The sequence below is a fragment of the Echiichthys vipera genome, assembly GCF_963691815.1.
Source record: "Echiichthys vipera genome assembly, chromosome: 15".
Lineage (NCBI taxonomy): Eukaryota > Metazoa > Chordata > Actinopteri > Perciformes > Trachinidae > Echiichthys > Echiichthys vipera.
In genome coordinates this window covers 2,162,379-2,180,200 of record NC_139840.1, presented here as the reverse complement: position 1 = coordinate 2,180,200, position 17,822 = coordinate 2,162,379, and the positions used below count along the sequence as shown (strand labels likewise).

Here is a 17,822-nt window from a genome sequence, read left to right as displayed (position 1 = left end):
TTGATCAGGGTGCCGGTGGTGCACTGTGCACGTTTCTGTTCTGCAGAAACCAAATGTGACTTTGTTGTTTTAGTCTGAGCATGCACGCCGGACTCAACGCAGAGTTACGCAGGGCTGAGCTAAACGGGTAAACGTTTAACCAACTTTAACTTTAAGCACGCCACTTCCTGTATTTACCCAAAATGAGATTCTCCTTTTATCCCGCTCAGGCCTCACTGACCTAGATTTTTACGTTCTGCCTTTAATTTCTGACTGCGCTCTATCTCGGACGGATCCGACTCTAGGAAACGAGCCTTGATCTCCAGGTATAAAATCCCTTTGAAGCCGTCTGACCCACTGAAGTGCAGAGATAACCGTGTTTGTTCTGGCTCCGGCTGTTTGCTCAGTCGAGTGTGAGAAAGGTCTGACCCTGGGACACGCTTCAAACCTCGCTGCTTTAAACTTTCTCTAATGACTTGATGGCTTTTTTTGGGAAAAGTGTCAAGTCACGGAGCGCGCTCGTAAAAGGCAGTCTGATGATTCTGGTGGTTTGGACGTTGAAGAACTGGGTTAAGCGGCGAGGCAGTGGTGGAGTCACTCTGCAGCGCATGTGTAAACAAAGTAGAAGGGTCTGATTCATCAAAGGAGCCTGAAAGTGTTTAAAAACACCATAATTCACACAGAATAATGAGGAAATTGTCTTCTGCCATGCATTCAAGTACATGGTTCAAAAGAGAGGTCAGGAGGGACGTCTGCTGTCACTAAGGGCGCACTCACACTTGCGTGCGCACGCTCGTGCTCGTACATGTGCAAACGTGCTTTACTAAAGCCCACCTCTCCCAAACGGGCCGTGGACAGCTAGCTAGCCACTGCTAGGCGCGATACGGTTACACTCAAACTGGTCAAACGAACCAGACTTTAGTGAAACCTGTTTGGGCACGGTACGGAGGCACAGTGTGAGTGCGCCCTGAGTCTCCATGGACTTCATGAATCAAGACTGAATGTGAAAGGATGCTCTGATCGTCTGTTTGGCTCCACGCTGCCCAGAAAAAAATCAATCAGCTCATTAAATGTGATAACGACTGAACTTTTTCCAAACAGCCAGAGTAAAAAAGAGCCTGAGTGCTCTGAAGAGCTGCACTCCCACAAGGTAACAGGATCGCATGAGAAGCAGCTAATTACTGGAAATGGATGTTTGGTTTTTGGGTCGTGCCCAGCCTGCGTGTGTGTGTGTGTGTGTGTGTGTGTGTGTGTATAAGGGGGTTTCCAGGAAGCTGCTGTCAACACAGAGTTCAGGATCAGATAAGCCTCCTCCTCCCAGATCTGATCAGAAACACAACTGTGTACGTATCTGAGACAATAACCGCGCTCCTTCAGATGAGATCCTGTGGAAGTTTGGCTTTTTCAGCACTTTTCTTTTCCATCTCAACGTTCTGGTTGATCTAGACTGTCTTCAGCTGTCGGCCCCCGGAGCAGCTACACCAACAGCTGAGGGTCGAGGCTTTTGCTCCAATCAGATGAGTGAAGCGTGTGACGTGCTAACAGCGTGGAGGCAAAGCTCAGAAAGGAAACACCATGTGGGTAAAGGAGATTTTCCCTTTGTGTTTAACGTGAATTTACGGATCAAAGGCCCAATTTCAGGAGCCCGGTCCATATTCAACAGAAGGATCCAGAGAACAAAGAGTTAGTGAGCGGCTTGCTCCATAGCTGCTCATCTCATCCGTGGAAGCCTCCATGTTGTTTACACTCAACAGTCTCTTCTGTTTCACTTCAATCCACCAAAGAAACCAGGAGACAAAATGTGTGTTAAAGTGTCCTCTAGGAGCCAAAACATGTGCTAAAGTACCCTCTAGGAGCATAAACGTGTGCTAAAGTGTCCTCTAGGAGCTAAAACGTGTGCTAAAGTGTCCTCTAGGAGCTAATACATGTGCTAAAGTGTCCTCTAGGAGCATAAACGTGTGTTAAAGTGTCCTCTAGGAGCATAAACGTGTGTTAAAGTGTCCTCTAGGAGCCAAAACGTGTGCTAAAGTGTCCTCTAGGAGCCTAAACGTGTGCTAAAGTGTCCTCTAGGAGCCAAAGGCCCAATTTCAGGAGCCCGGTCCATATTCAACAGAAGGATCCAGAGAACAAAGAGTTAGTGAGCGGCTTGCTCCATAGCTGCTCATCTCATCCGTGGAAGCCTCCATGTTGTTTACACTCAACAGTCTCTTCTGTTTCACTTCAATCCACCAAAGAAACCAGGAGACAAAATGTGTGTTAAAGTGTCCTCTAGGAGCCAAAACATGTGCTAAAGTACCCTCTAGGAGCATAAACGTGTGCTAAAGTGTCCTCTAGGAGCTAAAACGTGTGCTAAAGTGTCCTCTAGGAGCTAATACATGTGCTAAAGTGTCCTCTAGGAGCATAAACGTGTGTTAAAGTGTCCTCTAGGAGCATAAACGTGTGTTAAAGTGTCCTCTAGGAGCCAAAACGTGTGCTAAAGTGTCCTCTAGGAGCCTAAACGTGTGCTAAAGTGTCCTCTAGGAGCCAAAGGCCCAATTTCAGGAGCCCGGTCCATATTCAACAGAAGGATCCAGAGAACAAAGAGTTAGTGAGCGGCTTGCTCCATAGCTGCTGTGCTGCTCTGCTTGATGACCTCGATGGCTGTAACTGTGTTGCTGTGTTTGATATTAATAAAACAGAAACGACTGGATCCGAACGCTGGATCGGCCTCATTCATCCAATATCCAGTCCAGCGAATTAGTCAACATCAGAGCCGATACGTGATCCGGGATACGTGATCCGGGATCCGTGATCGTATCAGTGCATCTCTAAACCTCATGTGTTTCCAGCTTCTGTGATGTATAAATTTATATCTTATAAACATATCCATGAGAAAACAATCAAATCCTCTTTGGGGATAGATGTTCCAACAACACCTTTTCCTTCCTGATACTGATTCTGATACGTGAACTTGCGTATCGGCCATTACAGAGAAGCTATCTGCTAGCAAAACATTAAAATACACTGTATATATTCTTATTTATTTTGTTATTATGGAAGTTACATGATGGATATCTCTGCTGTAAGGCCCGGCTCAAGATAAACCCTTTGTAAAACATGAACAAATACGTGTAGAGCTACTTTCTAAGTGAGAAACTTTGTGGTGTTGGATCCTTGCAGACTCGTGCGCTCGCTGATATCAAATCAGTCATTTCCCATTAATGTTCGGGGTTTGTGCGACGGCGTGGAGAACAAAGGAATCTGCTGTTCTCTGAGAAACTATGAGGACGAAACAATGAAATGGAAAGACAGTCGACGGATTAAATGATGATTAGACGATGAACGTTCTGGTTCTGACTGCTTCTTCTTTCACACTTTGATTTTTCTTTAAATTGCAGATTATTTTAAGGTTTATTAGTTGTTTTTCTGATCATTTGGAAACTGTTTGTGCCAGCAGAGGGGAATCCAAATGACTGAAAGGATCAAACTTTGCACTGTAAAGCCAGAAAAGAAGGAAACATCGACCTGAACCTCGGACCCTGAACTCTGTCGATGTATAAAACACTTGTTCCAGCAGGTCTGACCCGCTGAACACTGACACCTACATCAAAGTGGATCCGGGGATTTCATTCCTGGTTTTAATTGACCGTTTCAGCAGCGGGGAACCGCGACCCAGCAGGACGCCGAGGGATTAGTGTCAGGAGAGCGCCTCGGACTTAAACAGCGACCCGTCCGAGAAATGAGCCCCCACGCCGCTGCTGTGAAGGCTCCGAAGTATGTGCTCAGGCTGATATGTGGACACGTCACACACACACAGGAGGAGGACGGACGAGTTTAACATCATCTTCCTTCAGTTTCTGCTTTATTACGCAGTGATAGTGGAGCTCACACACACACGCAAACACACACATTCAGAAGACCATGACCTGCAGCTGAAAGCTCCAGAGAAAGCTAGAAGTGGATCTTAAAGATCTCCCCCAGACGTTTAGATTAAGATATAAAAATGATTTTGGCACGTTTTTGACCTTTTAAATATTGTTTTACTGCAGGACACAAGTTCACGTCACAGGTTTTGGTAAAAAAGATAATCACACTCATCTTCTGGGTCAAAACTAAACATGCAAAACACCAAAACTGATGCTCCTCATCCAATAAGACGACTGTAATGTACCTAAAGTTTCTCCACAGCTCGGCTGCTGCAGCATGTTCCGGATAAACAAACGTGAGGAGGGAGTTGGAGAGAGTGAGAGGTTAGGAAGCGTCCGGGTCCAGAGGAATGTTAGAGCCATCGGGCAGGAAGTCAAGACTTCATGGACGAGAGGAAGAGAGGAAGGAGATGAAGCAGGGAAGGAGAAACAAAGAGTTGTGGATGGAAGGAGTGAAAGACTGGGAAGTAAAGGAGGGAAAGAGACTTCACCGACACATGATTTAGTGTCAAACTGAAGACTTTCACAGAGGACGGTCGAGGAAGGGACTCTTAGTGCGCCCTCCCACTGTGCCTCCGTCCCGTGCCCCGGGCTTTAGGGTCCTTGTCCCCCCCTCCAGGCCCGTTTGTACTCACACTACCTGGGCCTCGGAGAATGCTTCTTGCTGCCTATACGTCATCACGCCGTAACACGTCACACGCATTGATGACGTCATGGCGATGCGTGGCTTTGTTTCCAGATCTTTCCGTAGACCTCGGAGTTTTTGTGCGTCTTGTCGACTGTTTTTGAATCTTTTCATCGACCAAATCTGCAGTAAACACTCCACCTCCGCATCACACCAACGTGAACCTTTCACCGCCATTGTTTGAAATGTCCGCGCATGGTCCCTCCTTCTTTTTTCTACATCCCAACAGGCGCACAGGAAATGACCTCAGAACCGCCGTAGGCCTCGTGCTCGTACACGTGCGCACGCTCGTGCTTGTACACGTGCAAACGTGCTTTACTAAAGCCCACCTCTCCCAAACGGGCCGTGGACGGCAAGCGTGCCGCTCCTAGACGTGGTACGGTTGCACTCACACTGGTCAAACGAACCAGACTTTGTCTTGGATGGACAGTGTGAGTGCGACCTTAGTCCCTCTTATTTTACACAAGTCACAAGCATTTTTCTTTTTTGTAACATGAAAGACAAAAAGACGGAGGTGGAGGTTCGAATCCTTGTCCTGAAATCTCTAGATCATCTTCTTATCCATGTATTTCTTTTACATTGAGAGAATTTGGCACATTATTGTGACTTTTTGGTTCATTTAGCAGAACCACGAGTGCTTCGATTATTGCCAGTTTCACTCAAAAGACAAATTAGTTTAAGTTATTGCCAGTAAATATGGATATTATCTCATTATAGTGATGCTTTTTGATCCACTGGACAATCAAACAAAGAAATCAAAAGGTCCAAACAGGATGAAGAAGAAGAAGAATTACTTTATCAATCCCGCAAGGGGAAATTCAATCTTCTTCTTCTTCTTCAAACAGGATTTTTTAGCTATTCTTTGTGTTCCTTCGTGTTGTTTTCACAGGAAAATGGCAGCTGATGAGCCTTTTTCTGCACTGCAGAAGCAACATGAGCTGTAAATGACCTTAAAGGTTACGGAGATTGAACATTTTATGAAATTAAAACAGAAACAAAGACAGTTTTAAGGCTAATCCTGCAAAAACCCTAATCCTCAGCTGATGTTTGCAGTCAAAACATGTGTGAGATCAGCCTTGGCTTCATCCTCGTCTGACGCCCGACCTCCACGAACCACGGCGCCCTCTTTATCATCACGATAACGCAGATCTACACGGGTGCAATCTAAATCTGGATTAACCTACAAACTGATAGAGAACCTGGAGGACGAGGTTCTGCAGCACTTTGGAAATCAACTCAAAAATGTCTTATCTTAAAAGAACTAATCCTTCGGTGAACGACAGTGATCTGGTCACAGAGTCGGCCATGTTGGAGTCTACAGTCTAAAGGCACAAACACAAGAGGATCCCAAACCCTGGTATCAAACGGGCCAAATCATTAAAGCACACAGTGTTGATGAGCATTGGTGCTACCGCTAAGGTATCAATAAAGAACCAAACCAATAAGGAGTATAAATATATGTGAACGACAGTGATCTGGTCACAGAGTCGGCCATTTTGGAGCCTGCGGTCTAAAGGCACAAACACGAGAGAACAGTAGATCTACAGCTGGGATGGAAACCAAACCCTGGTATCAAACACGCCAAATCATTAAAGCACACAGTGTTGATGAGCACGGGCGCTACCGCTAAGGTATCAATAAAGAACCAAACCAATAAGGAGTAGAAATAGGCGGTGGGCGATATGATTTTGAAGGATCAGAACGTGTTTAAAGGGGGCGACACGGTGGTGTGGTGGTCAGCACTGTCGCCTCACAACAACAGGGTTCCCGGCTGACTCCCTTCTGTGTAGAGTTTGCATGTTGTCCCCGTGTCTGCGTGGGTTTTCTCCGGGTTCTCCGGTTTCCTCCCACAGTCCAAAGACGTGCAGGTGTTGGGTTCATTGATGACTCTAAATCACCCGTAGGTGTGAATGGTTGTCTGTCTCTGTTCGTCTCTATGTGTCCTGTGATAGACTGGCGTCCTGTCCAGGGTGGACCCCGCCTCACGCCCGATGTCAGCCGGGATCGGCTCCAGCCCCCCACGACCCCGACAGGGACAAGAGGATGAAGATGGATTAAAGAACGCATTGACGCATCAGGTTTTTTTTCAGTCAAACAAACTATTGGCTTGTCCGCCTCATGCACCGCCCTAAAGACACGCCGATCAAATGTAAATGGCTGAAAATGCAAACGAAACTACCGTGTCCTAACAGCACGTGAGCGTCAGGCTATCGCGTCACATCCACACTGTCTGTCCACACTAAATATGCGCCTAGAACACGACCCACGCACCCGCAGACTCCGAGTGCCGTCACTTCACAGAGGCCGCCTTCCTGCCCAAACCTGCCACACACGGTCACACAAGGTGCGCACATCAGACGGTAACACAACAAACCTTTTCAACCACACAAAGAGACGGCGTCCTGAACAGTGTGCTGAGAGGGAAACAGAGAGGAGAGCAGACACACCGCAGCAGCAGAGGCAACAGGAGCTTTAGGCAGCTCTGCGGTAAATGTGCACTGTATTTGACACAGGTTGGCAAAATTGGTAAATGTACTTGTACTTATAAAGAGCCTTTCTAGTCTTCTGACTACTCACGGCGCTTTCACAGTGTTTGTCACATTCACACTGACATTCACACTGATGGCGGTGGACATATACATAGTGGAGTGGACAGTGGACATAGTATATATACAGTTTATAGGGTTATACCTTTACATAGGGAACTACTTTGGTTGCACTGTAAAGTAACACTGTTAATTAATTAAAAATCAATGTGAAAAAATGTGAGAAAATCGTGATTTCACTGTCAAAAAAATGGTGATATGAGATATTTTGCCAGCCCCTAATAAGGAGAATCAGTAAGAGTAGAAATAGCGTTAAACTCTTCCTGATACTCGTCCCTGTGCAGCTGAAACTGAGGGATTAGCTGCTCAAGGACACTTTTATTGAAGCAGCAGGGTGGAGCCTTTAAGTCTACAAACCCCCCCCCCCCCCCATCAGAGTCCAATGTCTAACTTCTTGTTTCACCACCAGGCCGCTGCTATTACACGTGCAGAGCTTTGGTAGGCGTTCATGACGGCGGCTGAAGGAGGTAATATAAATAAAAAGGTTTCCTGTCTGGGCCTGGGTCTGGATCCGTGCAGGCCTGAGAATGTGCTCCGTTTCCCACAGTCACGGTTGCCCCTCTGCCCTATATTCAGTCGACTGGGATCAGTGGGACCAGTTTAAGACGGAGTGCAGGCGGCTCTGGCTCACGTCCAGGGTCTCTCCTCGAGAAGGTGTTATTTCAGCAGCAGCGTGGAAAAAAAAGGCCTCAGCCGACACCCGAGCAGAGCCGCTTCTCACTAAACGCTAAAATGACGTCAGAAACTCTTTATGTGACTCTGGAAAATAATGTTTCTATTGCAAACTTAATTAGGAGGCAAGACGCAGCGCTCACACGGCCACGAACCGGGAGCAGATACGCGTTTGTACGTATGTGGACAGAAATATGTGGACACCCCTGCTTTAAAGGTTTGGGTGAGTCCCAACAGAGAGAAACCGTGATTACGGGCGCCCTCCCACTGTGCCTCCGTCCCGTGCCCCGTGCTTTAGGGTCCTTGTCCCCCCCTCCAGGCCCGTTTGTACTCACACTACCTGGGCCTCGGAGAATGCTTCTTGCTGCCTATACGTCATCACGCCGTAACACGTCACACGCATTGATGACGTCATGGCGATGCGTGGCTTTGTTTCCAGATCTTTCCGTAGACCTCAAGGTCGCACTCACACTGTCCATCCGTACCGGGCGAAAACAGGTTTCACGGCTAAAGTCTGGTTCCTTTGACCAGTGTGAGTGCAACCGTACCGCGTCTAGGAGCGGCACGCTTGCCGTCCAAGGCCCGTTTGGGAGAGGTGGGCTTTAGTAAAGCACGTTTGCACGTGTACGAGCACGAGCGTGCGCACGTGTACGAGCACGAGGCCTACGGCGGTTCTGAGGTCATTTCCTGTGCGCCTGTTGGGACGTAGAAAAAAGAAGGAGGGACCATGCGCGGACATTTCAAACAATGGCGGTGAAAGGTTCACGTTGGTGTGATGCGGAGGTGGAGTGTTTACTGCAGATTTGGTCGATGAAAAGATTCAAAAACAGTCGACAAGACGCACAAAAACTCTGAGGTCTACGGAAAGATCTGGAAACAAAGCCACGCATCGCCATGACGTCATCAATGCGTGTGACGTGTTACGGCGTGATGACGTATAGGCAGCAAGAAGCATTCTCCGAGGCCCAGGTAGTGTGAGTACAAACGGGCCTGGAGGGGGGGACAAGGACCCTAAAGCACGGGGCACGGGACAGAGGCACAGTGGGAGTGCGCCCTAAGACAAGAGCCACTGGAAGAAAATGAGATTCCTCAGGCTCTGATTGGTCCCTCGTCACGGTGACCTGAAGAAACTCCTGAACGTGCAAAAAGCTGCAGACTGAGCAAAGCTTCAGCTGGACATACGACACAGTTGTCCTACGAGGAGTTTGTAGTGGGGGGGGGGGGGGGGGGGGGGGGCACAAAACGACAAATCTGCAAGCTGTTTGAATTCCTCTCGGTTCCTTGCGGCCGCTCCACAGGTGTCAGGTTTCAGCCGAGGAGACACAGAGGGAGGGAGGGAACGCTCCGACACGGCAGCGGGACTCGTACGCTGGGAATCATCGTTAAAACGAAGCCGTTTAAAAACGGGCGGGGCCTCCGTTTGTTGCGGTGAGCCCATTAACGTCTATGATGGGGCTGTTACTTTTTATATGGTTTTCATGAGAGAACGCAGACGAGGCCGAGGAGAAGAGAAGGGATGAAACGCATGGAGGAAGACAAAGCACTGGGGGTTTAAGGGGAAGTGCAGAATCTACGGGTGCAGCAATCAGACCCGTGTGCAGCTTTATCACGACCATGAAGAAGAAGCTCTGAGCGGAGTAAAAGCTCTGAGCTGCAGCCGCTGCAAAGCTTCATGTTTGCTGATCCCTCAACATCATTTGTTTACGACTGTTGGCCGAACAAAAAAGGACACTGGCGTGCACAGGGGGGGCCCAATTGTTGAAAAATGCATGCTTAACTGCCCCATGGACGCTGGATGTTAAAGTGGCCTCTAGCAGCATAAACGTGTGTTAAAGTGTCCTCTAGGAGCCTAAATGTGTGCTAAAGTGTCCTCTAGGAGCCTAAAAGTGTGCTAAAGTGTCCTCTAGGAGCATAATGTGTGCTAAAGTGTCCTCTAGGTGCCAAAACGTGTGCTAAAGTGGCCTCTAGGAGCATAAATGTGTGCTAAAGTGTCCTCTAGGTCCGGAGCATAAATGTGTGCTAAAGTGTCCTCTAGGAGCCTAAACGTGTGCTAAAGTGTCCTCTAGGAGCATAAACATGTGTTAAAGTGTCCTCTAGGAGCATAAGCGTGTGTTAAAGTGTCCTCTAGGAGCCTAAATGTGTGCTAAAGTGTCCTCTAGGAGCATAAGCGTGTGTTAAAGTGTCCTCTAGGAGCCTAAACGTGTGTTAAAGTGTCCTCTAGGAGCATAAACGTGTGTTGAATTGTCCTCTAGGAGCATAAGCGTGTGCTAAAGTGCCCTCTAGGAGCCTAAACGTGTGCTAAAGTGTCCTCTAGGAGCCTAAATGTGTGCTAAAGTGCCCTCTAGGAGCCTAAACGTGTGCTAAAGTGTCCTCTAGGAACCAAAACGTGTGTTAAAGTGTCCTCTAGGAGCCTAAACGTGTGCTAAAGTGTCCTCTAGGAACCAAAACGTGTGTTAAAGTGTCCTCTAGGAGCCTAAACGTGTGCTAAAGTGCCCTCTAGGAGCCTAAACGTGTGCTAAAGTGCCCTCTAGGAGCCTAAAAGTGTGCTAAAGTGTCCTCTAGGAGCCTAAACGTGTGTTAAAGTGTCCTCTAGGAGCATAAACGTGTGTTGAATTGTCCTCTAGGAGCATAAGCGTGTGCTAAAGTGCCCTCTAGGAGCCTAAACGTGTGCTAAAGTGTCCTCTAGGAGCCTAAACGTGTGCTAAAGTGCCCTCTAGGAGCCTAAACGTGTGCTAAAGTGCCCTCTAGGAGCCTAAACGTGTGTTAAAGTGTCCTCTAGGAGCCTAAACGTGTGTTAAAGTGCCCTCTAGGAGCCTAAACGTGTGTTAAAGTGCCCTCTAGGAGCACAAACAACTCTGCATACTTTGCTATGTCTACGTTGCCACCAGCAAGTCATTGAGGTCAAGGTTTAATATGTAGAATCTTTATTAAAAGCTATATTTTTTTTAATAATGCACCCACGGGGCGTTTTGAGGGGTACAGAATGAAAGTGTCGCCTTTCCACAGGTTTGGCAATGACTTCCTGTCCCGTCCTGTTTCCATGGTAGCAGCCAATAGCGTTGGGCGTTGCTGGTTGCCAGGGTTGTCTGTTGTTGGGTGCAGCTACTGTAAGCTGGCACTGGGTGAAATAGAGTTAGCCAATCGTGCAGCTGCTTGGGAGCCTCAGTGAAGGGGGCGTTCTTTGTCCCAGCAGCTGAGTGAGCGGAGACGGGCAACAACCAGAGTCACTATAGGCCGAGCATTCACTCCATGGTCTGAGAGAAAGGAGAGGAACGCCATTCAAACGCATGCCCACATGGCTACGCTGCTCTTTGATGCTAACATCACTTTCATCTGCACTTAGCTGCAACGGCTAATGCTAACGGCTAACGCTAACTGTCAGTCAAACTCCTCTGATCCTTGTTTTGATGCTGTGATTTTCTGGAGGGGACGGGTTCAAACAGGCTCAAACAGACTCCGGTCTCCTGGAGCTGCTGGGCCGGGTCTGACCAACCTGGCAACCCCACTGCTGGACTTATTTTTTGTTGTTGAGACGACGATCTGGAGACTCTAGATGGAGCTGTTCTACTCATTCTCCATGTTCAATCTTTAACTCTGGGCTGTTTGTACTTCTTTTAAACCAATCACAGTTGTTTTGGGTGGCGCTAAGCTACAGATGCAGCAACAAACACACACACACACACACACACACACACAGGTCGATGTGTTAAACACCGTGGAGTGAACACCCTCCCTGTTCTCCCAGAGCCTGTTGATCTAAGGCCTCCAGTTCCTCTTATTCGTTACCTCTGATGAACGCTGTTGCTGCTGAACATGTGTGTGTGTGTGTGTGTGTGTGTGTGTGTGTGTGTGTGTGTGTGTGTGTGTGTGTGTGTGTGCCTTGACTAACGAAGTGATCACTGCAAACACACCTGAGGCTAGCCCGCTCTCTGATTGGAGGACAGGTGAAGCCGACCTCACACCACGCCCACCAGTTCAAATAAAAACAAACCCTGTCACCTCCTCACAGGCTCAACTGTGTGACTGCACACACACACACACACACACGCACACACACACACACACACACACACGCACGCATGCACACACACACACACACACACGTCCTCAGAGCACAAACTGATCCACTGCTGCCTGTTCATTGGATACAATAAAACTGGATATGGGCCAATCAGTGGCCCACACACCGGGACTTTCTCCTGCAGCCTGGAGGTGTCAGTGTGCTGAACCTGAACCCAACCTGCCTCATCCTGTCTGCTACAGCTGCTGCTGCTGGTAGAGTTTCAGGACGCCATTTAAGAGGTTTATCCACCGTGTATAAAGCCTTCATATGTGTGGGGAATAATAGATTTTCATTTTTCAACATTGTCCATCTAATAAATGTGATTTAAACCCGATTAATCGCCCCAGCCCTGCCTGGAGGAGGCGCTAAAGACGGTGAGAGCAAACTTCCTGCAAACTGTGAATGCAGAATTATGTACAACGCATTTTCTGATATGACAAAGTACCCATGATGCTTTGTCGGAGTGCTTTTCTGCCATAGTTGATGCACTAAGGGCACACTCACACTGTCCTTCCGCACTGGGCCAAAACGGGTCAAGCCTAGTGCGTTTGACCAGTGTGAGTGCAACCGCTCCACGCATAACTGCGGCGCACTTGCCGTCCACGGCCCGTCTGAGAGAGGTGGGCTTGAGTAAAGCACGTTTGCACGTGTACGAGCACGAGCGTGCGCACGTGTACGAGCACGAGGCCTACGGCGGTTCTGAGGTCATTTCCTGTGCGCCTGTTGGGACGTAGAAAAAAGAAGGAGGGACCATGCGCGGACATTTCAAACAATGGCGGTGAAAGGTTCACGTTGGTGTGATGCGGAGGTGGAGTGTTTACTGCAGATTTGGTCGATGAAAAGATTCAAAAACAGTCGACAAGACGCACAAAAACTCCGAGGTCTACGGAAAGATCTGGAAACAAAGCCACGCATCGCCACGACGTCATCAATGCGTGTGACGTGTTACGGCGTGATGACGTATAGGCAGCAAGAAGCATTCTCCGAGGCCCAGGTAGTGTGAGTACAAACGGGCCTGGAGGGATGGACAAGGACCCTAAAGCACGGGGCACGGGACGGAGGCACAGTGGGAGTGCGCCCTAAGGGAGTAAGGCAGTAATCTCCAGGAGGACGGTTGCCCTTTATCAACAGACGGTCTTTGTCCGGCCGCTGTGGCTCCCTCACCTCAACTGTCTTCAGTATAAACACGAAACACGCCACTTTCCTTCCCAGCTCAGATTCCTCTGCCCTCGAACCGTTTGCCTGCGTCTGCGGCGGCTGGGAGCTGCTTCACTTCCTTGTCAAATGCCCTTTTCCTTAAAGACTGGGCTCTTTGTTTCAGCCGCGATTAGCTGGCAGATATAACGGCAGGCGGGTCGATATTCGAGACGATTGTGCACGCCTGCCTGCTTCTGGCAATCACAAACATTCCCCCTCCAAGACTTCCAGGGAGAGCTCAGCAGCCAGATGTACCGCGCACTCGTCATGAGACCGGCGCAGCTCGGAAAAAACCCTTAAAGCTCAGAGTGTTTGTTTGACTCAGGCTGAATGTTCTCACGAGCGCCTATGAGCTCAGTGAGTCGTGTGACCTTTGGCCTCTCGTACCGCGGAGGGTTTTCAAACTGCACGAGCACCAACGAGGGAGCAGGACTTGTATGATAACTCACAGCAGTCTGAACGACCGTTACACCGTCACCTGAGGACAAACCGGTTTTAAATGACTCTCAGTGACGTGGTTTTGAACTCCAGAGCCGGTTCCTCAGCAAACGTAAAAGGAGAATGGATGAGTCAGGTGTCGCTGCCGTTACCTGGCCGACGTCACTGACAGAGAGGTGTGGATGCAGATGTTGTAATTCAACCGCAGTGAATGCATATCAGCCGTGAGTCACAGCTGGTGGAAGATTTACAGCCGGATCGCTTCAGACGACCAGGACAGACGACTGAGGTTCACTCTCACGGCTGTTGTGGAGGAGGAACACGACAACCACACACCTGTGAGACCCACACAACTACAGGATCTGTCCTGAGAACTAGTGAAGGTTAAGAATAAGAAGGATAGAGGCCACTTTAGCACACGTTTAGGCTCCCGAAGTACACTTTAGCGCACGTTTAGGCTCCTAGAGGACACTTTAGCACACGTTTAGGCTCCCGAAGTACACTTTAGCGCACGTTTAGGCTCCTAGAGGCCACTTTAGCACACATTTTGGCTCCTAGAGGGCACTTTAGCACACGTTTCGGCTCCTAGAGGACACTTTAGCACATGTTTATGCTCCTAGAGGACACTTTAGCACACAATTAGGCTTCTACAGAGCACTTTAGCACACGTTTTGGCTCCTAAAGGACACTTCAGCACAAGTTTAGGCTCCTAGAGAACACTTTAGCACACGTTTTGGCTCATAGGGGACACTTAAGCACATATTTAGGCTCCTAGAGGACACTTAAGCACACGTTTTAGCTCCTAGGGGACACTTTAGTATACGTTTTAGCTCCTAGCGGACACGTTTTGGCTTCTAGAGGGCACTTTAGCACACGTTTTGGCTTCTAGAGGGCACTTTAGCACACGTTTTGGCTTCTAGAGGACACCTTAGCACACGTTTTAGCGTCCATGGGGCAGTTTTAGGCCCCCCCTGTGCACGCCAGTGTCTTCATGTGTCTGTCTTTGTTCGGCCAACAGTCAAAAACAAATGATGTTGAGCGTTTGAAAAGCCAGTTAAACAACAAACAGATGAGTCTTAACTTTCTGCCACTTGTTTGATCATTAACTGACGATTTGTTTCAGCTCTGTGGATCATGACTGGAACCTTTCAGGGAGAGAAATGCATGAACAAGAACAGAACAGATGGATTTAAAGGCTTAAATATTACTTTTTTCTGCCTCGTAATGACTAAACACACCGCAACAGCAGCGTTCAGCAGCGGCAGGAGGCGTCAGCTGAAGCTCCTCCACAGCCTCATGACTGTTTGCAAACAGAGGATCATAGAAACTGTCATTTCATCGTGAATCCATTCGATAAAAAAGGCCAGCTGCCGTCCAATCAGAGGCCCCCTGTGGGTCCCGGGTTCAGACTTCTATAAATAGTTTACAGCACTTTTTTTTTTCTTGGAGGAAACTTGAAAAAAGGTGCGGAAATACCACTGATCCACTGGGAGCCTGCCAACCCCCTCTGATACTCTGAGGATGTGTGTGTGTGTGTGTGTGTGTGTGTGTGTGTGTGTGTGTGTGTACAAATACAAGCCGTGAGCAGATGCATCGAGCAAATCAACGATTGGATGGAGCAGAATTTTCTCAGATTAAACAAAGAAAAAACTGAAATTATTGTTTTTTGGAGCCAAGGACGAACGATCAAAAGTCAGAGTCAGGACTAAACATGGGACAGGTCTGCTCTGTGTCCCCAGAGTCAGGACTAAACACGGGACAGGTCTGCTCTGTGTCCCCAGAGTCAGGACTAAACACGGGACAGGTCTGCTCTGTGTCCCCAGAGTCAGGACTAAACATGGGACAGGTCTGCTCTGTGTCCCCAGAGTCAGGACTAAACATGGGACAGGTCTGCTCTGTGTCCCCAGAGTCAGGACTAAACATGGACAGGTCTGCTCTGTGTCCCCAGAGTCAGGACTAAACACGGGACAGGTCTGCTCTGTGTCCCCAGAGTCAGGACTAAACATGGACAGGTCTGCTCTGTGTCCCCAGAGTCAGGACTAAACATGGGACAGGTCTGCTCTGTGTCCCCAGAGTCAGGACTAAACATGGTACAGGTCTGCTCTGTGTCCCCAGAGTCAGGACTAAACATGGTACAGGTCTGCTCTGTGTCCCCAGAGTCAGGACTAAACATGGGACAGGTCTGCTCTGTGTCCTCAGAGTCAGGACTAAACATGGGACAGGTCTGCTCTGTGTCCCCAGAGTCAGGACTAAACATGGGACAGGTCTGCTCTGTGTCCCCAGAGTCAGGACTAAACATGGTACAGGTCTGCTCTGTGTCCCCAGAGTCAGGACTAAACATGGGACAGGTCTGCTCTGTGTCCCCAGAGTCAGGACTAAACATGGGACAGGTCTGCTCTGTGTCCTCAGAGTCAGGACTAAACATGGGACAGGTCTGCTCTGTGTCCCCAGAGTCAGGACTAAACATGGTACAGGTCTGCTCTGTGTCCCCAGAGTCAGGACTAAACATGGGACAGGTCTGCTCTGTGTCCCCAGAGTCAGGACTAAACATGGGACAGGTCTGCTCTGTGTCCCCAGAGTCAGGACTAAACATGGGACAGGTCTGCTCTGTGTCCCCAGAGTCAGGACTAAACATGGGACAGGTCTGCTCCGTGTCCCCAGAGTCAGGACTAAACATGGGACAGGTCTGCTCTGTGTCCCCAGAGTCAGGACTAAACATGGGACAGGTCTGCTCTGTGTCCCCAGAGTCAGGACTAAACATGGGACAGGTCTGCTCTGTGTCCCCAGAGTCAGGACTAAACACGGGACAGGTCTGCTCTGTGTCCCCAGAGTCAGGACTAAACATGGGTCAGGTCTGCTCCGTGTCCCCAGAGTCAGGACTAAACATGGGACAGGTCTGCTCTGTGTCCCCAGAGTCAGGACTAAACATGGGACAGGTCTGCTCTGTGTCCCCAGAGTCAGGACTAAACATGGTACAGGTCTGCTCTGTGTCCCCAGAGTCAGGACTAAACATGGGACAGGTCTGCTCTGTGTCCCCAGAGTCAGGACTATAAATAAACTCGATTTAAAGTACCTTATGACACCTTTGCTCCAATGAACCCCCACCATATGCCAATGGGAAGCCATGGTAGTGAGTTAATGTTGATTTTGATTGATTTTAGAGTATTTTACGACATCTGTTTGGTGCTCAGAAGTGAATTTAACCTCACTTGATTGCACTTTATGCTTAAACCTAGAAGAAGAGTATTCCCCTGAGCACTGTTGCAGAGATGCTGCAGGAGCAAAGAGCACGTTTGAAGCTGTGCAACAGTCCAACGCGTCCTAAAGTTTATTATAGGCACCATAAGGTTTTACCCAACATCAGGATGTTTCCGTGATGAAGGGAGCAGTGGAGGGTAGGAGGGGTGTTCTTACCTCCGTGAAGAAATTATCCATTGCCCTCGTTATTGTAATCCCTGAGGATTTACTGTATGGAAACCGCGCGTCCGCTCAATCCGACTCATGTGTTGCGGGGGTCCGAGCGCAAACCAAAGGGAGCGGATCCGACACTTTCAGTCCATGGTTGTCCCCCCTGATGAGCACGGGTCAGTGTGGAGCTACAGGAGCAGAAGTACTCTTTGTTTCATGGGTAAGTGCTCCAGCAGAGACAACAGGAGTCCTTTTAAATAAAAAAATAAAGCAAACTTCGGGCTCTTCTCCTGGAGTCCACGCTCCTCCCGGCGCGTCCCTCCCCCCGTGCGTCGCGTGTGTCCGCGGGTCGGTGAGGTAAGGTGAGGAGCTCTGTTGGTCGGTCAACTCTCTACCGTGCAGCAGGAGAGAGTAGAAACGAGAGGCCGGGTAAAGTTTGGAGACACTCACTCACTCACTTACTCAGTGACTGAGTCAGACCGGTGCACAATGATCCTGAAGCCCCACCTCCCCACCCCGCTGCTGCTGCTGCCGCTCCTCCTCCTCCTGCAGCCCCGCTGTCTCTCGGACTCCTCCTGCTGTCAATGAGTGGAGCCAAGAACTCAATCAACAGACTGGAGGCATGGACGGGTTAATGAATGGGCCCACGGGCACAAGATCCTTAAGGTCAGAGGCTCATAAAAGGTTCCTGAGTGGAAAAATAGATGCACAACCACCACAAAAAGATGCAAAATGACTCAAAATAGATGCAAAATCAGCACAAAAAGATGCAAAATGATTTAAAAAAAGGTGCAAAAGCAGCACAAAAAGATGCAAAATGACTAAAAATAGATGCACAACCACCACAAAAAGATGCAAAATGACTAAAA

At 48.8% G+C, this 17,822-nt stretch overlaps 1 protein-coding gene across 1 annotated transcript in view; it reads right to left on the bottom strand.

The window, feature by feature from the left end:
• myo10 (myosin X) overlaps positions 1 to 17,377 on the bottom strand; it is a 141,863-nt gene extending 124,486 nt beyond the window's left edge. The window contains exon 1 of the mRNA XM_083928079.1: positions 16,960 to 17,377. Coding sequence (XP_083784205.1) covers positions 16,960 to 16,980 — 21 coding nt within the window. The 5' untranslated portion in view covers positions 16,981 to 17,377. The remainder of the gene's footprint in view (positions 1 to 16,959) is intronic.
• Positions 17,378 to 17,822: the final 445 nt, after the last annotated feature.